The 27,063-nt window shown below is 43.0% G+C and overlaps 2 protein-coding genes across 5 annotated transcripts; both read right to left on the bottom strand.

Moving 5' to 3' along the window:
• Positions 1-894: 894 nt before the first annotated feature.
• On the bottom strand, positions 895-8,605 carry LOC126981727 (Bardet-Biedl syndrome 10 protein homolog). 4 transcript variants are annotated; one of them, XM_050833175.1, is made up of 3 exons: positions 8,277-8,605; positions 7,890-8,116; positions 895-2,985 (listed from the first exon to the last, which is right to left on the bottom strand). In XM_050833175.1, the coding sequence occupies exon 3, from the start codon at positions 2,979-2,981 to the stop codon at positions 1,170-1,172; it is 1,812 nt and encodes a 603-aa protein (XP_050689132.1). In that variant the 5' UTR covers positions 2,982-2,985; positions 7,890-8,116; positions 8,277-8,605; the 3' UTR covers positions 895-1,169. The 4 variants fall into 4 exon arrangements, with proteins under 4 accessions (XP_050689132.1, XP_050689130.1, XP_050689129.1 ...); XM_050833173.1 differs by lacking the exon at positions 7,890-8,116 and having other exon boundaries at positions 8,277-8,601; XM_050833172.1 differs by lacking the exon at positions 7,890-8,116 and having other exon boundaries at positions 8,330-8,399.
• Positions 8,606-16,673: 8,068 nt separating this feature from the next.
• LOC126981626 (uncharacterized) lies at positions 16,674-19,124 on the bottom strand. The gene is made up of 3 exons (XM_050833063.1): positions 19,056-19,124; positions 17,763-17,999; positions 16,674-17,589 (listed from the first exon to the last, which is right to left on the bottom strand). Exons 2-3 carry the CDS (start codon positions 17,915-17,917, stop codon positions 16,674-16,676), a joined length of 1,071 nt encoding a protein of 356 aa, XP_050689020.1. The 5' UTR covers positions 17,918-17,999; positions 19,056-19,124.
• Positions 19,125-27,063: the final 7,939 nt, after the last annotated feature.

The raw sequence follows: 27,063 nt of genomic DNA, 5'->3' as shown, positions 1-27,063 counted from the left end.
TGTTATATTGACAGGTAAGCGTGGTTTAATATTTTCTCACACCCAAGCACTGTGAAAGCAAAGGTAAAGTTGGTCCTTTGAGCTTGATTAGAACCTATTACCCCGTAACACAGGGCAAGTGTGACATCCGGTGTATACCACAGTTTACCCTCCTCAGGTAGCCTACCCATTTATCGACCAGTCCGAAAGAAAAGATGAACAGCTGGGTGGGCTGTGTACCGACTGCCTGAGGCTGGCATCTGCAGGTATAGGCGCTCTAATCACTACATCACGGAGGTGCTATAACTTTGGCACAGTACATTAATATGTTACGCATGAACCTGCAATGCCAATCAATCATTAGGGACATACCCTGAGAGGGAGGAGGTTCGCCTCACCCACCTCACGGTGACAAGCTCGGGGGTGTCTTTCAGAGCAAGTCTCATTGCAGGCCCCCTACCCATTCTAATGTGGTAGCATCCAAATCTAGAATAGTTAACAGCTCCTACAGTTTGTCACTCTGTTTGGAAATACTTTACCTGCTGGATGTGTACGATTATGGATAGTGGCAAACATTGTGAGGGTAAAGGATGGGTAATGTAATAACTAGATATGTATATATGTAATAATGTCATGGTCTTGATAATTGTTATTTTTTCTATCCATACACATATTATGGTTCGTTTTTTGTCATGTAAAATAAATTTATTTTAGAAAAGAATGTGATTTTCCCATCTATCCATTCCTCCTGTAAGGAAAGTATCTTGCTTTGTTAGCTTATTGATTCCAGCAGCCCATCTATAATTGTATAATCAGTCTAAAGTATTACAAATCAGTCAACATCCTTGTTTGAAAAGTTGGAGTGTATACAAGGCATTAGTGTACTTTTAAGGAGCAGTATTCAATAACCATGGGTAAGATTGAAGTATATTGAGAAACATTACACAATACAAGGAATTATTCATGTATGCTCATTACCATGCAATTATGAATGCTTTTGTTTCCTCTCTTCCTCGGTGATTTATTTGTCCTGGTATTAGTGTTATCTGTGAGGAATAGTGAGTGAGGTGGGTCTGTGTTTTCAGGTTGATGTAGTTATGTACTGCTTGCCTATGATAACTTTTTTTCTGCTGAGGAAGATGATTAGGTGTGTGGTGACAGCCATTCTCCTTGGTGCTTACCACAATTGCTTAGTCACTATCACTGTCACAGTTGTTATTACTGGTCAGTTGTGAAATTCTTTGTTTAGCTGGAACAATACACTCAATCCTTAAGAGATATTCTGCAAAATACAGGGCACAATGGAGGTGCTTGAATACCAGAAATGGATTTTGATACCCCTTGAACATATCATTCTTTATGGTGTGTGGCAAAACAATTTTTTGGTTGCTCTTTCTAGTCTCTGTAAAGCAGGTAAACAGTTTGGTCTGGAATTCAACATAACTCTTTCGAGAAAACCTGAATTTTCTGTACAACAAAAATGGCACTTCATTGAACACATCCAATACAACAGACTTAGTAACACTATTCTTTATTTCCACCGAAATGTTCTCTAAAATGAGGTACTTGGCCAACAGCTCTTCATAGCCTCCATGAGGCACAGTGAAAAACACAGCTGGTGAGGTGGGACTGGAGGGGCCTGAGGAATAGGCCTCACTCAGCACTGGTGACAGCTCACAGTGTGGCAGCTCCTCAGGGCTGTATGGTGGAGAGAAGCAATCTCTGAACCCAGCAGCAGCATCACACTCCTCTATGTCAGTGCTCTGGGAGAAGTCCATACAGTCAGCCACCCATGAACTGAGGTACTTAAATAGCTGGAGGAAAGATGCAGAAAACTGTCTACACTGGCCAGGGGTTGGGCCACATAGTAATATTTGATGCACACCCAGGCCACTCAGCTGGATAAACCTGCATGTACCCTGCTGCAGTGGCTCTATTCTTTCCAAGGTGCTGAGGGAGTTTGGACAAACATCACTCTCCTCCATGATGGGGCACACACCCAGGCTTCCTAATATAAAATCACGTTCCTCTCCATCGACTGAGTCCACTAAGGAGAGACCATATTTGGTACACAGGGACACTGCCCAGTCAGGGAAGTAGAGGGAGGAGAAAATTAGCTTTGTCCCAAGTGATGAAAGAGATGCCAAGGTCTGCTCAACTGCATTTCTCTTCATCAGGATGCCCCCAACCAACACCTCCTGAAGGCAGGTCTGAAGGATAGGTCTTGGGGCTCCCTCCTCATGCTCCTCCTCCATGCTCATGGACCACCAGGCAAAGGTAACATTGTCAAGCTTCATGCCCCTGTGTAGGTGCCTGAAGTCTCTTGAGACTACAAAACCATTAAGTACATAGGACATCATCAGTGGCATGTGATAGACCTCAACAACTGCAGTGTGAGTTTTTATTGCTAAACCCTTCATCAGTTTCACAAGTTCTCTGCTACTGCTACATACACAAGACACATAGGTAGAAAACAACTTGGCTAGATTTTTTGCTATGAGCTTAGAAAACTTGGTTATGAAAAAGTCCTCAGCAGCTGTGTGCAGCACATGGGAAAACACTTCAAAGCTGTTAAGAGGATACACTTGAGCACCATACTTGATCACATCTCTCTGCACCACACCCAGCACCTGGTTTCTTATCTGCTGGACAATCTGTATGAGTCTCTGCCTTCTGATTCCTTGTGTCCTGGAGGCACTGTGTGGGACATGGGTGTCCAGGGAGCTGAGGAGGCGATGAAGGAGAAAGAGAGTGACCTTGCAGCCATCCCCAAGCACTTGTGTGTGGTCCAGCACACCACGCACAACAACACTCAACAGGGGGTCACACAGCTCCAGGCGGGACAGCAGCTGTGGGCCATCCTTGGTTATGACCACACAGCCAGCATTCTCCATGAGCACTGCCTTGCCATTGGGGCCCAGGGAGCCCTCCAGCACTGACACCAGACTGCTACACTGCACCACCAGGCCTGTCAGGTCAATGTCCTTTCTCCAACATTCCATGGCTCTGAAAGAGTGACATTCATTTGGGTAAAACTAGAATATAAGAAAAATATGCCTGCAACATGCTGCTCCCCAAAAGAATAAGAAAAAAGTGGGAAAGAAAGAGGAGGTAAAGGACCTTCCAAGATTAGCTAAGTAGAGGGTTGGGGCTCAAGACAATACATGTTAACTAAATTTTTACTGTTATAAAACACAAAAAATAATAAGGATTCTGTTTATGCACCCTTCTATATCTTGTTTCCTACTTAACCAACTGCTCTTCTGTTGTCATATGGGTCTTCTACTAACCTTCAAACTTCCCAGAAAACCAGAGGAAAGAATGTAGAGATCAAAACAAGTGAGAAAATAGCCATGAAATGTGTATGTGATTCTGCACAGCCATGAGAGGCTGAGTGGTCCACAGTGTCCCGCAACACCCCAAACCCAAGGCTCACCAGAGCTATAATCCGATAAGAGGTGTTCACGCTCTGGCTAATGGTGGGGTGTTTATCCCCCTCAATCACCCTTAGGGTCACTAAGACAGGTGAATATAAATGAACCTCCTAATGGGGGTCTTTGACCCTCACTACCCTCCTGTGTTTCCACATTTCGTTGCATTGGGCTACTCTGCCACCTGCAGTCGGGTGTGTTCTAAGTTCTAACACACATTTCATGGCTATTTTTATGCTTGTTTTGATCTCTACACTGTTTCCTAAGGTTTTCTGGGAGGTTTGAACTTTCAAGGTTGGAAGAAGATATATACATATATACAGTATGACAACAGAGGAGCCATTGGTTAAGTAGGAAATGAGATACTGAGGGGTGCATAAGTGGAATCTTAACCCCAAAGCCTTCACAAATTACCTCATCACACTGAATGTATAACATCAGCTCTCAAAGAAAGCAACAGGTTGTTACTCATAAAAAAAGCTAAGAGTTGTCAAAGAAAGTTTAAAGATCTATCTATGTATGTATTTATATCTCCAACGCCCTGATCCCTCACAGGAACTTACTTCCAGAGGGTGGCTGTGGCAGAAGTGTATACACCTCTTTCTGTTCTGGCACTCCCTCTCAGTACACTCAATCCTGCTACTTACAACTCTCCTGCTCCAATACTCGCTCACCCTATTGATCCACTTCACAGGTGGTCTCTTCGTGGGGTACCCCCTCCCTAAGTCCTTTCCTCATACACTCTTCATAAATTCATTCTCATCATATGTTCAAACCATCTCAACATACCACACTTCACACATTCAACCACTCAACAATCCACTCTCTTCGCTGTCACACCCATATCAAACCTCTCATACACACTTTCACTACTTCTCCATCCCATCCTGAAACACAACATGCACCTCTTATATAGCTCATTTTTACTGTGCCTACACATTCTCAATTACTGTGCTGCATTCCATGTCCACATCTCTGATGCATGTGACAGAGTTGGCAGCATAATACTGTTCCTTATGCCCCTTTTTTACCCTCACGCTCACACTTCCTCTCATAACTATATCCAACGCACCTACTATAGTCTGTTTCAGTAAGATATTACAGGTGGCCATGGCTCCTCTTTTTTTCACTTGATTTTGATTAGCTATGTCCTCCTACGTGGCAGCCAATCACCGTGCAGAACCCGTCAGTTTGCTGCCACCTTGGCCGCTGGCGTCGCGACTCTGTGCAATGCTCTTAGTTTTCTAATAATATCTGGAATACTACAAGGCCTGCCTGTGTTTTCTTAGTAGCTTTGCCATCAGTGAGTCATTGTTTATAACATTCATTCTGTAACACAAGACGGCAAATTGTTTTTTCTCGTAGATGTCATGTAAGGAATTAAGATATTTTTTTATACAATAAAATTAAGTTTATATTTCTAGCTATATTCAAGTTCACAGTGTACTTAAGCTTATATTTTTTGTCTCATCATAATCCTTGATACATTAGGTACTATACATGTTCAATGGTGAAATTGCATTGTTAAAATTTCACGGTAATATTGAGGTGAAGAAATATTTTATTCATGCATCCCATAGCACTGTGAGGCAGTTTGATCGCAGAGCGAGCTTCCTGGGCCAAGCGAACCTAACTTTTTCAGCGCAGTGATTGGCTGCCACATGGCCAGTAAAAATTAAGAACATGAGGAGGTGTGGCTGCCTGTAATATCCTAGTGAAACAGACTATACCTATCTGCCCTTCACTGCTCTTTCCCTCACCTCACCTTCCATACTTCCATAAAACTGTCCCCAAATATTTAAACTCAGTCACCCCCTCAATTCTCTTCCCCCTGCCATATCCTACAGTTCTTTGTGCTTTCTGCTCTAACTCTGCATGGCTTTGCAAAATGAATGGTCTGCTCTCTTGCCCTCTCAAATACCATATCCTTACTCTTTCCAGCATTCACTTTCAAGTTTCTCCTCTTACACACCCTGTCAAACTCATTCACTATCCTCTGAAGTGTCCCCTCATTCTCTGCCAACAATACTGTATCATCTGCAAACAGGCCTGCCACCAGACTCCTCTGTATCTCTAACTTTCAGCCTTGGACCTAACTCCCCCACCTCTGACTTTCATTTCTCTAATACAACCATCCATGTACACATTAAAAAGCCATGGTGACACCACACACTGCTGTCTTACACCCACACCAACACCAAAACTCTCACTCAACTCACCATTCATATGTACAGAGGCACTTGCATCCTTATAGAGTATAAAAGGATTTAATCCCCTCAAGCAAATGCCCTCCCACACCATATATCCTTAGAACATCCCATAAACCCTTCCTGTCAAACCTGTCATATGCCTTATCTAGGTTCATGAAAGTAGCAAACAGCTTCCTATCCTTCATTAGGTACTTATCAAGTTAGCATTTGCAGTGCAAATATTTGATTACAGTTTACCGTTGATGAGGTTTCAAGTCCCGCTCCACTGCTAGTGCAGCGCTCTGCAAGGGCCATCAACAATTGCAATATTAGGCTTGATAATAATTCTCGATGCACTTATTCGCAAATGTCGTAGTGAGTGAGCGAGTTTTAATTTATATCCTGAATAGCTTACAGATGTTCTTTTTAATGAACTTTGCATCAGATCAGTTTTCATGTCTGATATTTTCTTTATACTATCACAATTAAATATCCAATGATTATTTCCGACTCACTGACCACTTATCACACACAATTTATCTTTGAGTACAAACACTTAATTAATTGCCATGATCGGTTATGTTACAAATTCTCTCAATTTCAGTCTGAAGAACTACACAACACTGGTTATTCGCTGGGTGATAGATTTCAGGCTTCTTATACCTCATACAATTTATGCATTTCTTTTCAGTCATGGAGCAATCCTTTGATATATGATTGCCAGAGCACTTGTAACACTTTGGGCCTCTATTGTTCTTGGCAGTGCAGTTGGCCTCAAGATGGCCGTATCTCTTACAATGATAGCATATAATTGCATGGTATCTGTCTCTCACTGTATACGAGGTCTGTACGGAAAGTATCCAGCCATTTACGATTTCAAGAAATGCTTCTAGCCTAGGCCAATGGCGCCCTACTCTCCTTCAAAGTAGTCTCCTTCGTTAATGGGCAACTCACCTTCTTATTACGAATATAAGAATGGAACAGTTTGGGGCAAGACTTAATTTTATTTATAAGTGAAATTTCATAATCAATTTGAGACCTGAGTGTAAAATTCCTGTATTGACTATTTATTATCAGGAAATTTTCAAGCGACTGGATTGCCTGAGGGGAATGACGTCCAAAAATAGATCTAGCTTACTTGTATAATTTCAAAGCTGCTCCCCTATTACGTCTTAAAACAGTTAGTGGTTTAGTTTTCCATGGTGGCTTCATTGTGGGAATGCTTTTATGTGGTATATGTTCTAATGTAGCATTGGTTATAGTCTTAGTAAACTCAACGTACATCTCCTCAACTGACATGTGCAAATAATAAATCCTAGTCAATAATTCCCAACCTATCATTAATTGGCCTCCTCCTTTGTTCCACCACAAAAAAATAAAATTACTACACGCTATAAAAAAACAATACTAAAATCAACTTGTGGTGAAATAACAAGGTCACCTCATGACTGCGGGATAGGGCTTGGCTACCACAGATGCAGCTATAGTAGTTTAGTGAGGTGCTGCTAGTTCCCAGTAACCTGATGCTTAGCTTCGCTCAGTGACACCTCCAACCTAATTGGTTACGATACTGCCACTGCGCAAGGTTAAAAGATGTTACATAAAAATTATGCTGATTTCTGCAAGAAAGTTGTGGGTTACTTTGAATCTAACCAAAGAAAATTATTCTTGTTGTAAGTAGTAGTGGGGATTATTCACGAAAGGGTAACCTACTATTTTCGAGATTGTGACTGCTTATATCTGGACAAAATATGATGCTGTTTATTATGAAGATAGGTAGTAGTTTTCTCCGGAAATCACTAAATGATTGACTTTTCAATGCCTGTTGTGCACCCGCTGCTGCAGCTGCAAAATAGCTTGCAGAGAGGTTCAATTTGGGGGACCCATGGGAAATTTGGGGTTTTGGGTGGGGGAACATATTTAAACTACTCCAACCGAACTTTACATAACCTAACCTCTAACACAAGGGGGCTTTGCCCCCCCCCTGTTAGAGGTATGATGTGCTGGTCAAACTAGAGAAGTACAACAGTATGTGAGACCTTGGAAAGGTTATTATTCTCGTGGGGGCAATATTGGAGGCATGTAGTGAATATGCGACTTATTTCTGCAAGGAGATATTTCTCGCAACACTGGCTGGATCGCTGCCAGAGGAGGCTACCCTTTTGTGAATATTATCCGTAGTAGTAACTAAGTAAGTAAGTAAGCAACAAGTTGTTGCAACATGAATATATAACAGTCTTCATTCATGCATAGCTTGGACAGAACTCAAATAAAAATGTTGTGGCCTTACAGACAGCACAGGCAGGCTACACATCTTAGCAAGGAGGTTGGCCTCACACCGTAGATGGGGGATAGCCTTTAAAGCTTAACAAGGAGGTTGGCCTGTCAACAATAAGAAGGTATCCACCAGATCTCAGCAGGGGAGGCAGCTTTAGCATCTCAACTGAGGCTGACTTGGGGAGTTATCTAGCAGGAGACTGGGTTCTCTTCTTGGCAGGGAGACATAGTAAGAGTCAGCTGTAAAGACAGATTATCCTCACATATCGGCAGGAACTTCTTGCTTGCCTGTCGTAATTACACACTGAAGCAGGCAGTCTGATTCTACACCTCACTTATTAATAGCAGGAAGGCAGCCCACCCCTCACTTTAAGCAGGATAGCCTGTTAGCTTCACATACTTTCACAAACTAGCAGTGCATTAAGCTTCATTCCACGGCAGAAAGGTTATTACACGCTCGGTAGATGACAGGAAAACAATAACATGTGAACATGGTGCTCAGTGCTACCAACCCAGCACGGGCAACATTCCCTACATCAAACATCACAACAGCGATGATAATTGTTCCTCTCTCTTTTATTACGCAATACTACGCGTCGTAAACTAATATATCTTTAATTTAGTGCCACGACGCTCGAAATACTGGAGTGATTTGAAAGACAGCGACAGATTTAAAGGATTGGTTTGCTCGAGCCTCTTTAAACCGAGCTACCATTACTGATCTGGTAACAAAATAGAGTTACCAGCTAAACTCTGTCATTTTATCTAACCTAACTTCTTGTTCACGTTAAATCTCTCGTAGAAAACATTTCAGGGTAGAGCCAGCATTGTATAAAGATTTAGAGGCAGTGTAGTTAAATGAATATTTCCCATATGGTGATAAAGAAAATTATGGAAAGGGTTGCCATGGTAACAGTGTTATACAAAATTTAATGAAGTTGCTGAGTAAGAATTTTACCCCACGACCACGAGAGATTTACATAGATTTACATATAAATTCAGAACACACAGACCCTATGGTCCACTATGTGGTCTGTCCTTAAACTTAAGTGATTCTACATTAATCAGATGGCTCAAAAGCTTTGCATTTCTAGTGTAATAAATACTAAGTTGTCGAGCTTGTTTTTAAAGGAGTCACTCGTGTTGCACTGGACCTCGGTCTATCCTTAACTCAAAATCTTAACTGGAAACCTCACCTCTCCTCTCTCACTAAAGGCGGCTTTACACCTGGCAATTCCTGACCGGCAATACAGTAGGGGTGGGCAGGTACCAGTACCGGTACTAACGGTACCAGTACCGGTACTAACGGTACCAGCTAAACGGTACGGTACCGGTACCAGATTGCTCGGATTTATTTATTGGATTTATTGATAATTCTTCATGTCCGATTTTTTTTAGGTTGCTACTAAATATTGTTATTGTTATTAGAGTATGATCGAGTACATTCATAATAACTATACAGCTATTTTTTTATCGAAAAAATAAATATTCACTTCATTCAGAGAGAGAGAGAGAGAGAGAGAGAGAGAGAGAGAGAGATCACTACTCATGCAGTGAGTGGATATCTCGGGGATATGGGTACTCGATCATAGTCTAATAACAATAACAATATTTATTAGTAACCTAAAAAAGTAAAAGAATCGGACATGAAGAATTATCCAGTAACTCCAATAAATAAATAAAATAATAAAATATGGAAACGGGAGCTCTGATGGAAACGGAAAGCAGGACAAAATGGTGGGAACTTGGGGGACGGTCAGCGAGGCAGTGACTCAGCGTCTACACACAGGGCCCATACCGCGTGATACGTACCACATGGAGGCGGGCGAGCGCCGAGCGTCACTAAGATCCAAACGGTACCGGTACTAGCGGCAATGCGCAGTGCCGAGTGATCATGACGCTTCCCGGCACCCGAGTGATCATGAGGCTTCGCGGTACCAGGTATCGGTACCGGGTACCGCGAGGAATCGATTCTTCCCCGTACCAGGTACCGGTACCGGGTACCGCGAAGAATCGATTCCTCGCGGTACCCGGTACTGGTACCTGGTACCGCGCCGCCTGATGATCATTGCCGCTAGTACCGGTACCGTCTGGATCTTAGTGACGCTCGGCGCTCGCCCGCCCGCCTCCATGTGGCAGGATCCAAAGAAAAGACGGGTCAGCCAGCACGCAGGTCTGGGCGGCGCTTAGTGACGTCAGCATATCCCTGCCTGGGTATGAGCCGACCTGGTCCAATTCAGTTTTCCCTCTGTCGCCTAGGTGAGTGGACGAGGTTCCTTGTGCGCCGACAATGCCTAGCACGTGCGCTGTGTTGTGGTGTTCAAATGATAGACGCAAAACGCAGGGAACTGGAATACGCTACTTTTATTTTCCAAAAGATAACGAGCGGCAAAAACAATGGATTCGTGCTTGTGATAGACCGGACGATTTAAATGTGAAAAGTTGTCTTGTGTGCTCTAAGCATTTTAGAGAAGAGGATTACAGTATGCAGTACAAGTTACTTGGCCATTATCAGGGCCCAAGACTATATAAATACATATATATATTCAGTTGGATAAATACTTATATGCATAAAATTGCTTTTAATATAATCGCACATTCAGAAACTGTTGAGTAAATTAAAAAAATGAGTGAGTGAGCGAACGTGGGCCAGAGCGGGCAGGGCAGCAGTATCACCCATCCATACCTCACGCCGGTCAATCCATGACTGAGGCACACACGACACGAGCGCCGTCAAGCGGTCAACAAACGAGGTGAAGCGAGCTGGGATGCTCTGACGTGGTGCGCAGGAATGTCTAAAACCGTACCTCTGGCTGGCTGACCCGTCTTTTCTTTGGATCCTGCCATGTGGTATCACGCGGTATGGGCCCTGTGTGTAGACGCTGAGTCACTGCCTCGCTGACCGTCCCCCCAAGTTCCCACCATTTTGTCCTGCTTTCCGTTTCCGTCACAGCTCCCGTTTCCATTATTTTATTATTGATTTATTTATTGAGTTACTGGATAATTCTTCATGTCCGATTCTTTTTCTTTTTTAGGTTGCTAATAAATATTGTTATTGTTATTAGACTATGATCGAGTACATCCATAATAACTATACATGCTATTTTTTTAACGAAAAAATAAATATTCACTTCATTCAGAGAGAGAGAGAGAGAGAGAGAGAGAGAGAGAGAGAGAGAGAGAGAGAGTTTTCTTTACAGGAAATTTATTTGGGAATTTCATCAGAAGTCATAGAGATAAAAAAAAATACTCCTTCGGGTACCGGTACCGGTACCGGTACTAACGGTACCTGAGTTTTCGGTACCAGTACTACCGGTACTCAAATTAACGGTACTTGCCCATCCCTACAATACAGCCGCGACGATCTAGCGGCTAGACCGGCTGGGTGCTCTCGGGAGCAAGTACCTTCAAGGCTTCACACGTGGGAGGAGCCGCCGGGAGCATCAAGACGTAAACTGCTAGTAAATGCAAGGACATGATTTCATCCCAGACACCCCAAAAGGCTACTACCATATCTTAAAGCCACAATGAGTTTGGTCCATTAGCCTAATTATATTGTAGAAATATTTTAAGTAAACAAGTTTTATCATAAGTAGTATTGATTGATTGATTGACTCTTCGTTATTGCATTCAACAACAAAGGAGAAGGGAGGAACATGCCATCCCAACCCCCAGGCATTACATTGTGTGATTATATAATACACGAAAATAATCGTTCCTTACCTCCTTCGATAAAGAGATAAACATCCCGCAGTGTTGCTGCCACTCTCTCAAAAGTTGTTTTGCGCAGACTCTGCCTCTTGTAGAGCTTATCTTGTGGGTCCCACAAGTGTCGATGCTGCCTCACTTCCTCTAGCAATGCCACGTACCTCGGCCTCCCGGCTCCAAATCTTGTTATCTGCATGTCATTTTTTGTTTGATTGGTGCCGACATGTTGTTTACCCAGCCGCCAGTCGGCAATACAAGACGGACACGCTCAGCTGCAGAGAACTTGCCGCGAGAAGGGTTCCCAGACCCAGACCCACACCAAAAATGGATACTGCTTGTGTTGTTTTTTTTATTTTTACAGGGCGTGCCGATACGAAGGCCTGACTCTCCAACGGGTCACCTGTACAGCAAGAGCAAGAGCGAGAGCTGCCGGCAGCACGTCGCGGCTGTATTGCTGGCCAGGAATTGCCAGGTGTAAAGCCGCCTTAAATCAACTTCCTCGAGGTTGGGTGTTCTGTACCGTCTCCGCCAGTTCTTCTCCCCCGCACAGTTGCTATCCATATACAGCGGCCTTGTCCCCCCTCGTATGGAGTATGCTTCTCACGTGTGGGGGGGCTCCACTCACACAGTTCTCTTGGACAGAGTGGAGTCCAAGGCTCTTCGTCTCATCAGCTCTCCTCCTCTTACTGATAGTCATCTACTTCTTAAATTCCGCCGCCATGTTGCCTCTCTTTCTATCATCTATCGACATTTTCACGCTGACTGCTCTTCTGAACTTGCTAACTGCATGCCTTCCCCCCTCCCGCGGCCTTGCCGCACACGACTTTCTACTCAAGCTCATCTCTTTACTGTCCAAATCCCTTACGCACGAGTTAACCATCATCTTCACTCTTTCATCCCTCACGCTGGCAAACTCTGGAACAATCATCCTTCATATGTATTTCCTCCTGCCTACGACTTGAACTCTTTCAAAAGGAGGATATCAGGACACCTCTCCAACCGAAATATACCTATCTTTCGGCCACTCCTCTTAACCTTTTTAAAGTCGCGATTACTGCTATTTGGGCCGTGAATGGGCTGCCTCGTTTGAAATTCATGCAAAAGGGTACGGCCATTAACTGTGAGCACTGCATTCAGGCGGCGAGGCTGGGGGGCAGGGATTAGGGTGGTGGCAATTATTGGGGCAGTGAGTAACGGGCTTTTTTTCATTAGTTTCTTATTTTTGCCCTTGAGCTGTTTCCTCTGCTGTAAAAACCTCCTTAAAGACTTGCTTGCAATAGTTTGACATGAATAAACAGTCATTAGTGAATTCAAATGCGATTAATCTTCATAAATGCGATCAGGCTTCGACTCGTAATTTACAGGTAGCTATTTTGAAAATATTGCGGCCGTCTTGAAATCTGGAAGAATTCTGCGTGACCGGATGTAGATTATGAAAAAAAAAAAAAAAATAGTAAGGACAATTGTTGTTTCAGATTTCAAGCTAGTATCACCATTTGCACTTTTTCCTTGTTAGTTTGGAGTTGCCCGCTCCACTATACATGCAAAATAAACAACACTTCCACGATAATGAATGCATTTATTTGTACATTGTAATAATATGAATTGCGGCTGAGGTCTATTTTGAATGAACACACACACACATATCACCACCACCACCCCACAAGCCCCGCTCTCGTGATGTAGTGGAATAAAGCCCCAAATACACTGCCGAATTTTGGCCACGAACTTGACGCCGAATCAGTTCGTGAAAAAATTCGGCGACCGGTTCGCCGACATGACCAAGATTCTTACAGTTCGTGACCATTCGGCGACATGTCGGCGACATGTCGGTGAATGCTCAAGACAATTCGGGGACAGTTCCGAGACATGTCGCCGACTAGTCGGCGTCCATGTCACCGAGCTCAAAATCTGAAATTTTAACGTTTTTTTTGTCGCGGAATAACTGGCGACAAGTCTCCGAATTGTCCTCGCATGTCCCCGAAGTGTCGGCGACATGTCGAGGACAATTCTCCGACAGTGCCAAGATTTCTGACAGCTGATCATCTGATGCCCATGTGGCATATAAAAGCTCGGGAATCCGCGCTTACCTCATGGACTACTACAACACCCAGGGAGCAGTCACCTGGCAGGACATAATTGTGGGCGAGTAAATATCATGTGTGGTAATATGTGTGGTAATATGTATGATAGTATGTGTAATAAAATGTATAAATGTAACTTGTTTTTGTTTTGCCCTCCTACAAATATTTTAGAATGAATGAATGTTTACGTAATATCAGTAAACAAACCAGGGCCCGAATTTACAATTAATCTTAAACCGCTAAGTTTGACTTTAGGGCGAGTTTAACTTTATTCTTCATCTTATCTCTCATAAGTTGATCTTAGCTGACGGGATATTTTAGGCGAGCCCAAACCCGTCTTAAGGAGCCTAAGTCGAACTTCAGTCGCCAAGATGGCCGAATGTCAACAAGCCCGTCAGCGCCTAGAGAAGACTTTTCAAGAGCGAAGAGACGCTCTGGATACTTTGAGTGACGCAGAACTATTGAAACGCTACAGACTGGATCGTGCAGGAGTACTGTTCGTAACGGATTTGGTGAGAGGGGCCCTGCAAAGCCCTACTTCAAGGAGTTTTGCATTGACACCCGAAATGAAAGTAATTATTACACTGCGTTACTTAGCAACGGGGAAAATGCAGATGTGTAACAGTGATGATCTTGGTCCATCACAGTCGTCAGTAAGCAAAGCGATCACCGATACCCTCAAGGCACTTACACAACCAGCCATACTTGTCCAATTCATTCGATTTCCTCGCACCGTCCCTGAAATCCGAGAGAAACAACAAGAATTTGTGCAAGTTGCAAACTTCCCTGGCATTGTTGGTGCAATAGATTGCACGCATGTCAGGATACTGGCCCCAGGGAATATGAAGCAGACTATGTCAACAGGAAGAATTTCCATAGCATAAACACACAATTAGTGTTTGATGCCAAATATAATATTCTTAATGTTGTAGCTAATTGGCCTGGGTCCACTCATGATGCTCGTATTTGGCGTGAGAGTGGCCTCTAACGCATGTTTGAGGATCATCGTATACCACCGGATTCATGTCATCTATTAGGGGACAGTGGCTGCCCTTGCAGACGGTATCTGTTGACTCCCTTCCCTCTACTATGTGTAGTGTGTGGCAGTCTCTCCAATTCACTCCCCTTTTCCTCTTGGGAGAAGTGAAAGCGGCAATATTTTCCATGATTACTTCGTCAGAGGGTGGGTGATGCAAGAATGAGAAAGACGAACAGGAACGCGTGTCCGTGTTTACATTCAAGAGAAAAAAAAAAGAATACCATCTTGCGCGGATGATAAACGTAACCTTTATTTTATAAATACTACCTTATTATGCCCATATTTCTGAAGTATATCATCATATAACATTGATAAAGTAGTATTACTACATATTCAATCACTGAAGTGTCGCAATTCTGCAATTTAAAAAATACATCTTTTGCCAGGACAAATTTTCATACTGGATCAGCCGCTGAGTGAAGTTGAACTTATTTTTTCATTTAACCTCAGCTATAAGTTAAACTTGAGATTCAGTGGAACTTTTAAGTTAAAGATTAAGATTAATTGTAAATTCGGGCCCAGGAACTGAAAGAAGAAACAAATCTAAATAACTGAAAATGAAACAAAGGTTAAATAATGGCAGAATAATGATATTAAGAAATAAATATAGTAATAAATAGTGAATTAGTTATGAAATAAATGAAAAAGTTAGTTCCATACCTATTTTATATATTCATGATTCTTCTTGTTTTTCATATCTTCTTGTTAACTATTTATTATTATAGTATTATTTTATTCCGTATATATATATATATATATATATATATATATATATATATATATATATATATATAATATATATAGAGATATATATATATATATATATATATATATATATATATATATATATATATATATATATATATATATATATATATATAGATAGAGAGAGAGAGAGAGAGAGAGAGAGAGAGAGAGAGAGAGAGAGAGAGAGAGAGAGAGAGAGAGAGAGAGAGAGAGAGAGAGAGAGAGAGAGAGAGAGAGAGAGAGAGAGAGAGAGAGAGAGAGAGAGAGATACAGATATGGATAGATAGATAGATAGATAGATGGATAGATAGATAGATAGATAGATAGAAAGATAATACATAAATAGATAGATAGAAAGATAGATAGATAGATAGATAGATAGACAGACCCCCGTGCACACCTCCCACCGCGACCTGTTTGCCGTGTCGTGATTAATTCGCCGAATATTCGGGGACATGTCCCCTAATAGTCTTGGCCATTCGGCGACATGTCTGAGACATGTCCCCGAATAATCGGCGACATGTCGGCGACAAATTTGCCAATAAAATTTAAATTTCAACGGTCAAAATTCGGCGAAAATTCGCCGAACACCGCGAATCGGACGCCGAATTGTCTGCGACATGTTGGCGACAATTCGGCGTCCATTTTGTATTCGTGCACATTCGGCGAACGGCCGCGAATTTTTCATGCAACATGAAACTTTCGTGGCGGTCGTGACCAATTGTCAAAAGTCGTGTGGTGGACGCAGACATGTCCCCGAACGGCCAAGAACAGGCAACAAAGATGCCGAACTTGTTCGCGACACAGGATGTCTTGCATATTCGCGCACATTCGTGAGACCAAATTCGGCAGTGTATTTGGGGCTTAAGGCACTACCCTGCCTGGCTACCGTCTGGCAGGCTGAGGTTCCGGTTGCACAATCACTCTCTTGCTGTCTCTTCTAGAATGTCGCAGTATAATGATTTGTTGTCTCCTAAGGTCTCTTCTACCGTGTCGCTGCAGAATGACTTGTACTTTTCTGAATCCTCCTCTGAATTGTCACTACAGAGTGACAAAGTTTTCCGAGGTCTTTTTTACAGATTCTCTGCCGAGTGATTTGGACTCTTCTAAAGTCTCTTCTACCACGGTCTCAACGAATGTAAGTCTGTAAAGCTGTGAATGGGCCATGGAGTCCCTGCAAAGGTTGACGGAGGAGCGGGAGGCACTGCTGAAAGGGGGATCACTGCTTGAAAATTTCGCTGGTTGACTTCCTGCACCGTAGTAGGCAGAGCAGCTCCTTTCGGAAGGACGGGTTGATGAGGAGGAGGTATACGCCGTGCAGCACGTGCTCCAGCATCTGGGTGATGTTCCCCACGTGCCTCAGATTCTCCTCGGGGCTAGATTCCGTGCAGCGTGTAGCGTTGGGCTTAGCGTAGCCTGTCAGGAAGATTGTGATGGGCATCGTCATCACCACATACGAGGCCGTCATGGCTATGGCTGTTGCCACTAACACCTTCTCCTGTTTGTTCTTCTTGAGTTGTCGCTGCTTTCCCGCCTCGACCTTTGACGCCTTGGCCTCTACCTCACCCTGAGCCCGGGGTAGCTTCACCCTCCCGGTGACCACCGCCAGCATCAGTCCGAAGTTGAGGACGATCAGCAGGGCGCAGGGCAGCCAGCGCACCAGCAGGCTATAGATGCAGCGGTACACTTCGTGCCATGGCTCCTTGAAACTCTTTTGGAAGCCGTCGTTGGAGTTGTAGAGGTCGCTGGTGCAGATGTCCTTCGCATGAACGACGCAGGCCCTGGTTTTGTTGACGGACGGTTCCACGCACAGCACCTCGGCGTCCACCATGTAGGGCACGTGCAGGCCGAAGCACAGCACGGTAGCAAACAACAGCTTCTTGTTGATGTTGAAAGGCTGCTGAGTTATCGCCACGAACCACATCGGGAACCACACGCCCACGAACCGGTCCAGTGACATGAAGATGACGATGTAGGTTCCCAGCGCGTGGACTGTGCATGTGACGCTCCAACCAAAGTGCGCGAAGTACCAGGCTGATGCGTAGCTCTTGAGGACACAACCATTGGCCGTGGCGGCGATGATGATGTATGAGAAGATGAGGGACAGGTCACACAACGATAGTGCCAGGAAGTACCTGCGGACGAGAGTGTCTCAAGGTCTGTTACACACACACACACACACACACACACACACACACACAAACAATCTTGCTCAATAATTGTGAGCACGACTATATACTGACAAATATGACTAGAGCCGTGGTATAAAACAGTTTACTCAAACAACACAGTGACGCGCGACACTGACTTGTTACCCATGACGTTCTTGAGGCTGGGTTTGCTGAGCACTATGATGCTGATGGCGCTGCCAACCAAGCCTACCGCCACCAGCATGGGCAGGATTATCTGGTAGGTGATCACCGCGCCATTGTCCAGCTCAGTACACTCCATTGTATTCACCATTCGGTCGCTTGACCCTTAAAAAACTTTTAGTCGTCTTCACATAGGTCAAGACCTTTCAGACGCCTCATTCTCGTCCGTGACCCTGAAAACAAAGGTAATGAGTCGCCTCCTCGTCAGTCAAGACTTTTCATCTGTGCCTCTGTTCCCTTACACCTGGTTGTTGGTTCACCTCGCTATCTTTGAGTTCCTTTCCCTTTCTCAATTGTCCACAGATCACTTTAGTTGGTGTTACGTAACCTGGCTCGTAAATCTTTTAGGGAGGGACTCGCCGGCAGTGTGGCCGCACCCTTATAATAAAAGATTTTTCGCACCAGCCTGGATCACGTGACATCCACTATATCTGGACCCTGGAAACATTAGATTTTCAATCGTGTCCCATCCGATCCTGTGGGATGACTTCTCAGATTGCCTTTTTAAAGCCCCTTGTCTATGTTTTGAATTATTATTTTAATCGCTGGAAAAAATACAACAAAGGAGGGGGAAGGTAACTTCTTGTCAAACAATATAACAAATCACAAGGATTGTATAAATAACACACAAGTATACAAAAAAAGGTATGACGAGACTACAAGAGGCCAACCAGTCAACCTACATATGGCAGCTCCTGAGAATAATAAGTAAAAGTAGTTTGTCACCATCTCCTCTCCCCATCTGTAAATCTGTCCAGCCTCTATTTTGGACTGGCCCGTATTATCATACGCTTCGACTCTCACAGCAATTATATCCAAAGACCACAAAGAAGCCGCACTCAGCTATAGCGGATGCACTCAACTTACTTTACAATGAAGATTAGTCGGATTTTCTTGAGCGTTTTTCGCATTCATTACACATAAGCCTTGTCAAACTATCACTAGGCTCATAAAACTGCCCATGGAAATACTAACAACCTCTACGAAAGCTTTACCAAATGTGAGTGTGTAAGCCGCGGAATGTTTGCGAATATGAACCCCAAACCACTATTTAAAAAGCTAATGCCTCAGTTTTCACCACACACACACACACACACACACACACACACACACACACACGCACACACGCACACACACATTAACGTCTGCCCTGCCAATCCATAAATCTATCTAGTCTTCATTCATTTAGATACTTCGCATTCGTCAGCTGTTACAGTAAGTATACATACCACTCAGAAGAGCCACCCCCATACACACCGGCTTACGGTACTGCTCTGTGATCCTCTTCTTTCTCCTCCTTGGATCAGTGTGAACATTATCCGCATGACAGGAAGACAATGCGATAAAAACGTGTGTGTGTGTGTGTGGTGTGTGTGAGAGAGAGAGAGAGAGAGAGAGAGAGAGAGATTTACATAGAAAATCAGACCACACAGACCCCATGGTCCAGACTTGGTGGTCTGTCCTTAAACCTAAGTGATTTTACATTAATCAGAAGACTCCAAAACGTTGAATTTCTACTCTAGTTGATATTAAGTTGAAGGAAGTGACGGTCGAGCTTATTTTTGAAGGAGTCAATCGTGTTACACTGGACCACTGACGGTGGAAGCTTATTCCATTCTCGCACTACAACGTTGGTGAAGAAAAATTTGGTGCAGTCTGAATTTACTTGTCTACATCTGAGTTTTACGCCATTGTTCCTCGTGCGCAAAGTGTCATCGATCATAAACAATGTTGATCTGTCTACATTCGTGAAACCATTAAGTATTTTAAAACATTCGATCAGTTTTCCTCGGAGGCGACGTTTCTCAAGAGAGAACATGTTAAGGGTAGAAAGCCTTTCTTCGTAGGATTTGTTGCGCAAGGAAGGGATCATTTTCGTTGCCCGACGCTGAACACCTTCTAATTTAGCAATATCCTTTGCATGGTGGGGAGACCAAAACTGTACCGCATATTCCAAGTGGGGTCTGACTAAACTGTTGTAGAGCGGAGTATTACATCTTTATTCTTGAATACAAAGTTTCTTTTAATGAAGCCCAACATTCTGTTCGCTTTATTTGCTGCATCGATGCATTGCTGTGAGAATTTGAGGTTTGACGCGATTTTGACCCCCAAGTCTTTGACGCATTGAACGCTTTTGAGTTTAACGCCGCGCATTTCGTATTCGAACTTCTTATTCCTCGTTCCAACTTGAAGGACCTGGCACTTGTCTACGTTAAAGGGCATCTCCCATCTATCCGACCAAGCTGAAATTTTGTGCAAATCCTCTTGGAGGCTTTGCCTGTCTTCGTCAGTGAGAACCGAGTTGCCAATCTTTGTGTCGTCTGCAAATTTACTAATGCGGTTATTGAGTCCAACATCCACGTCGTTGATGTAAATAATGAAGAGCACTGGGCCAAGGACCGAGCCCTGAGGGACGCCACTAGTGACAGGCGCCCACTCTGAGTTAAATCCGTCGATCACTACTCTTTGTTGTCTGTTGCTCAACCAATTCGCGATCCATTGGTTTACTTGACCGTCAATACCTATTTGCTTTAATTTGTAAAGTAATTTATGATGCGGGACTTTATCAAACGCTTTCTGAAATCAAGATAGACTACGTCCAGTGATTTGGTTACGTCATAAACAGTGAAGAGGTCGTTATAAAAGGTTAATAGGTTTGATAGGCAGGATCTTTTGTTTCGGAAGCCATGTTGTGAGTCCCCAATCAATGAGTGGCTTTCAAGGTAATTCACAATTTTGTCTCTAATTATGCCCTCAAGTAGCTTACCTACAACCGAAGTTAGACTAATGGGCCTGTAATTACCTGGTACTTTTTGTCTCCTTTCTTGAAAATCGGTGTCACGTTAGCCTTTTTCCAATCTGAAGGGACGATGCCTTGTCGCAAGGACATATTGAATACGGTTGTGAGGGAGGAGAGTATTTCGCTCTTTGTTTCTTTCAGCAGAGTTGGATATACTTTGTCAGGTCCAGGACTTTTATTTGTTTTAAGTGAATGGAGAGCTTTAAGGACTTCATCGGTTGTTATTTCAAAATTAGGCAATGCATGCTCGAGATTTACAATAGTACTGGTGTTGGTGGTAGCGAGAGGAAGACTGTTAGTATTAAACACCGAGGAAAAGTAATTGTTTAAGAGGTTTGCAATGTGTTGGCTGTCAGTCACTAGTGCACCGTCGCTGTTTGTTAAAGGTCCAATACCACTTTTGATCGCCTTTCTGTTGTTTATGTAACTGAAGAAAGATTTCGGATTATTTTTACAGTTGGCTGCAATATTTTCTTCGTATCTACGCTTTGCCTGACCTACTAGTCTTTTACTCGTCGCCTGGCATCATTATAAAGTCTAATGTTTTCGGGAGTGCTTTGTTCTTTCTTTAACCTGTAAAACAATTTTCTCTCATTGACTGATTGTTTAATTTCGCTATTAAACCACGGTGGGCTTTATTAGTGTTAATTCGCTTCTCGCACAAGGGGACGAATGTGTTCTGTTGAGTGAGTAAGTGACTTTTAAGGCTTAGCCAGGCTTCCTCTACGTTGCCGTCATCTGATAGTTGTATTTCTGTTAGTTTTTGTCGGATTTCTACGAAGTTAGCTCTTTTGAAATTGGGCACCTTTACTTTATTTTCAGTCACTGATGATTGAGCTTTAATGTCGACGCGCACTAATTTATGATCGCAAGAACCGAGGTGTTCTCCTACCGTGACACTACTGACTAGGTTATCTTGGGTTGTTATAACAAGGTCGAGTATATTATTTTGTCGAGTTGGCTCAGAAACCATTTGGCTTAGATAATTTTCTTCTAGAAATTCGATCATTCTATGTGACTCGCCTTCTGTACCTGACAGTGTCGCCCAGTCGATATGGGGAGGTTAAAGTCTCCTAATATCAGTGAGTCGCTGTTATTAAGTGACTGCCTTAAGACGCTGTACATTTCAAGGTCGTCATCGAGTGATTGCCCGGGAGGTCTGTAGGTGACAGATATATTTAAGTTGACTTTTGCAATGTTTACTCGCACGCACAAATGTTCAACGTTACTGTTTCCCGGTGTTTTGTCAGTGGGTTGCAAATAGCTTTTGACATAAAGGGCGACGCCACCGCCTCTACGGTTTACACGATCTTTGTTGAAGAGTCTGTAGCCATCTATGTTGTATTCGGAACTTAAATCAATATTTGTGGTGTCGATAAATGTTTCGGTTATAGCAATTATGTCAAAATTTTCTGTTAAAGCAAGACATCTCAGTTCATCAAATTTGTTTCTTAGGCTACGCGCATTGAAACTAAGGATTTTTAAGTTATCTAGAGGCTTGGTAATAGAGGTGGTGGTACTTGCGGGATCACGGTTACGGGTTTGTTGTGATGCACGGCGTCTATTTACACGGGCGGGGTGGAGGGACGTGGCCGTGACTCGTTTTTTGTTCGGATGACACGCACTGCTTCGTTGAGGAGCCTTCCGAGTCTGGCTGCCCCGATGGGAGAAAGGTGCAATCCGTCCCTGTGAAAGAGCTCATCTTGTCCATAGAAATTGTCCCATGCGTTTAGGAACTCCACGTCAAGCTCCCTACAAAGAGTCTGTAAGCGGTTGTTTAGGCTGAAGGCCTTACTGAAAAAGTCGCTCTCCGCCCAAGTCCGTGGTAGAACTCCTGAAATCAAAATGTTAGGGGATTTAGTCTTATACTGCTGGATGAGCCTACGGTACTTCTCCAGGAGTTCCTCAGACCGGGTCGAGAGAGAGAGAGAGAGAGAGAGAGAGAGAGAGAGAGAGAGAGAGAGAGAGAGAGAGAGAGAGAGAGAGAGAGAGAGAGAGAGCATTCGTTTCAGGAAATCCATACTTACCCAACTTCCCGTCTGCATGCTATCTCTTTCTTCATAATCACCGAACACATGCCTGTCAAGCTACTGTGGTGTCTTGCCATAAGATTTTGCGTTAGAGACCATAAGTTTGTGTAAAAAAAAACTCAAGACTTGACAGGTATGGTTCCGACGGACTCAAGCAAGGTGCACGAGGTACACTAACTGTGAAGATGTTAAAAAAATGTTTATAACATGTTTTACTTATACTCACTGTTTTCAACAGTTGTTCATTGACTGCAGAAATATATTATTACATTACGTAGGAAAATTTCTCGTGAACACGATAGTGTGATCAGAATGCAGTTAAACCTCTACGTATTGAAAACACAGAGGTATTTATAGCAACATTTCACTCGCCCCAACCATCACGGCGCTCGAGACATCCTGTATGATGATGTTAAAAAAATGAGTGTCGCGCGTGCCATGATGGTTAGGACGAGTGGCATGTTGCTATAAATAACTCTGTTTTCAATGTGTGGAGCTTTATCTGCATTCTGATCACACTATCGTGTTCATGAGAGATTTTCCTACGTCATGCAATAATATATTTCTGCAGTCAATGAACAACTGTTTAAAATAGTGAGCATAATTAAAACATGTTATAAACATTTTTTTAACATCTTCACGGTTCAACTCATCGTAGTACCATTTTCTTTTTTGTTTTGTCGAGTTTTTACATTACATCTTGATTCTACAGTCACTGCTGAGTCTGATGGTGTCAACCAAAACTGGCTAGCTCGTGTATGTGTTGAGCTATGGCATATAATAAACATGTCTCACTCGAGCATGCAAGATGTGGTCCGACATGAGTGTTAGCGGGAGAGCGGAGCAGCCAATCAGCTGCAAGCTTACCAACTTGCCTAGGCGCCAGGAATCTAGCTTAAGTGAACAGACTATAGTTGCCAGCATGTCGTGCTAACCCTCATGACTCCAGACTCCCGTCACGACTTCGGCGCAGCATTCGGCAACAGTCTCAAGACCTCTTTCAAGACATGCCCGACCCTTTCACATCAACACCCAAGACCTCGTGTACCCTAGAGTCGTGGGTAGTCGTGGCCCAGAGTCGGCACAGTGTGAACGGGGCTTAAGCCCCAAATACACTGCCGAATTTTGGCCACGAACTTGACGCCGAATCAGTTCGTGAAAAAATTCGGCGACCGGTTCGCCGACATGACCAATATTCTTACAGTTCGTGACCATTCGGCGACATGTCGGCGAATGCTCAAGACAATTCGGGGACAATTCGGAGACATGTCGCCAACTATTCGGCGTCCATGCCGCCGAGCTCAAAATCTAAAATTTTAACGTTTTTTTTGACGCGGAATAACTGGCGACAAGTCTCGGAATTGTCTTCGCATGTCCCCGAAGTGTCGGCGACATGTCGGGGACAATTCTCCGGCAGTGCCAAGATTTCTGACAGCTGATCATCTGATGCCCATGTGGCATATAAAAGCACGGGAATCCGCGCCTACCGCATGGACTTCTACAACACCCAGGGAGCAGTCACCTGGCAGGACAGAATTGTGGGCGATTAAATACCATGTGTGGTAATATGTGTGGTAATATGTATGATAGTATGTGTAATAAAATGTATAAATGTGACTTGTTTTTGTTTTGCCCTCCTACAAATATTTTAGAATGAATGAATGTTTACGTAATATCAGTAAACAAACCAGGAACTGAAAGAAGAAATAAATTTAAATAACTGAAAATGAAACAAAGGTTAAATAATGGCAGAATAATGATATTAATAAATAAATAAAGTAATAAATAGTAAATTAATTATGAAATAAATGAAAATGTTAGTTCCATTCCAATTTTATAAATTCACAATTATTCTTGTTTTTAATATTTTCTTATTTACTATTTATTATTATAGTATTATTTACTCCGTATATATATATATATATATATATATATATATATATATATATTTATATATATATATATATATATATATATATATATATAGATAGATAGATAGATAGATAGATAGATAGATAGATAGATAGATAGATAGATAGATAGATAGATAGATAGATAGATAGACAGACCCCCGTGTACACCTCCCACCGCGACCCGTTTGCCGTGTCGTGATTAATTCGCCGAATATTCGGGGACATGTCCCCGAATAGTCTTGGCCATTCGGCGACATGTCGGAAACATGTTTCCGAATAGTCGGTAACAAGTTGGCGACAAATTTGCCAATAAAATTAAAAATTCAACGGTCAAAATTCGGCAACAAATCGCCGAACACCGCGAATCGGACGCCGAATTGTCTGGGACATTTCGGCGACATTTTGGGACATGTCCCCGAATATTCGGCGAACATTCAGCGAATTAATTACGACACGGCACACGGGTCGCTGTGGGAGGTGTACACGGGGGTCTATCTATCTATCTATCTATCTATCTATCTATCTATCTATCCATATATATATATATATATATATATATATATATATATATATATATATATATATATATATATATATATATATATATATGGAATAAAATAATAATATAATAATAAATAGTAAACAAGAAAATATGAAAACAAAAAGAATCATGAATTTATAAACTAGGTATGAAACCAACATTTTCATTTATTTCATAATTCATTTACTATTTATTACCTTATTTATTTCTTAATATCATTATTCTGCCATTATTTAAGCTTTGTTTAATTTTTTAGTTATTTATATTTATTTCTTCTTTTACTTACTGTTTTGTTTATTAATGCTACGTAAACATTCATCCAATCTAAAATATTTGTAGGAGGGCAAAACAAAAACAAGTTACATTTATACATTTTATTACACATACTATCATACATATTACCACACATATTATCACACACGGTATTTACTCGCCCACAATTCTGTCCTGCCAGGTGACTGCTCCCCGGGTGTTGTAGTAGTCCATGAGGTAGGCGAGGATATTCTTGGGGTCTACCATAGCTCTTGGGTTCCCCAGAGGGTCGAGTGGGACGACTTGATCGCACTATCGCCATTCCCCTGGAACAAGTGTTGTGAGAGACAAGGTGGGCTCTTCAGATGCCGATGAAGAAGTGTGTTGCACCCCGGATTCCCGTGCTTTTATATGCCACATGGGCATCAGATGATCAGCTGTCAGAAATCTTGGCACTGTCGGAGAATTGTCCCCGACATGTCGCCAACACTTCGGGGACATACGAAGACAATTCGGAGACTTGTCGCCAGTTATTCCGCGACCCCCCCCCCAAAAAAAACGTTAAAATTTCAGATTTTGAACTCGGCGACATGGACGCCGAATATTCGGCGACATGTCTCCGAAATGTCCCCGAATTGTCTTGAGAATTCGCCGACATGTCGCCGTATGGTCACGAACTGTAAGAATCTTGGTCATGTCAGCGAACCGGTCGCCGAATTTTTTCACGAACTGATTCGGCAACAAGTTCGTGGCCAAAATTCGGCAGTGTATTTGGGGCTTAAGGTACACGAGGTCTTGGGTGTTGATGTGAAAGGGTCGGGCATGTCTTGAAAGAAGTCTTGAGACTGTTGCTGAATGCTGCGCTTACGTCGTAACGGGAGTCTGGAGTCGTAAGGGTTAGCGCAAAAAAAGTATTCCATGCTAAACTTTCACGACAAGAGTCGACAAGAGTCTGGACCAACTGTCATTTCCGGTTGAGGTCTGAGGGAGGTCGGGGGCAGTCGTCAAGACTGTCGTCAACAGTCTTGGCTTGTCTTGAGACAGTCGTGACGACTGTCGGGGCCATTTTTCAAATTTTTACAGTTTCCTGTCGGCACATTCGTCTGTGCCGACTACTTAAGAATGATGAAGGACTGTCGTGACGACAGTCTTTGCCTGATGAAGGACGTTCGTGACGACTGTCGGCTCAGAAATATTGGCTAACACTGCCGCCATCAAGAAATTTTTATTTTTATTTTGCAATTACAAGCACAATAACAACTTCTGGGCTTGGTTATATATATTCGCTGGCACAAACTTGGGAGCCGCACAGTACGCACACACTTCTCTTGCCTCGATCCCTCTTGTGTTGAATGACACAACTAGGGTTGCCACCCTGAGGTCAGAAAAATGTGGAATGCAACTCTCACTCTCCAGTACGGAATGGATCCATATTTAAGGGAACGGGTGGCAAAAACCTAAAATTTCTCGAGCATGCAATGAGTGACAGCCGCAGCACGCTGCTGGTTGAGGCAAGAGGGAGGGGGGAGGGACGTTACGTGCGTATTTTACACGTATTTTAGGAACAACCTTTGACAAATTTTACGGGCTGGTTTTGTGATTAACCGAAAAATGCGCTTACTACAATTTTAAGATACTGAATTTTATCTGCTTGACCATTCAGATAACAAAATACCGTTCGGAGCAAATGCTGTTCCCTAT

The sequence above is a fragment of the Eriocheir sinensis genome, chromosome 49 (genome assembly GCF_024679095.1).
Source record: "Eriocheir sinensis breed Jianghai 21 chromosome 49, ASM2467909v1, whole genome shotgun sequence".
NCBI classification, from domain to species: domain Eukaryota; kingdom Metazoa; phylum Arthropoda; class Malacostraca; order Decapoda; family Varunidae; genus Eriocheir; species Eriocheir sinensis.
The sequence above is the reverse complement of the archived record's forward strand: the minus strand, read 5'-3'. Positions and strand labels throughout refer to the sequence as shown.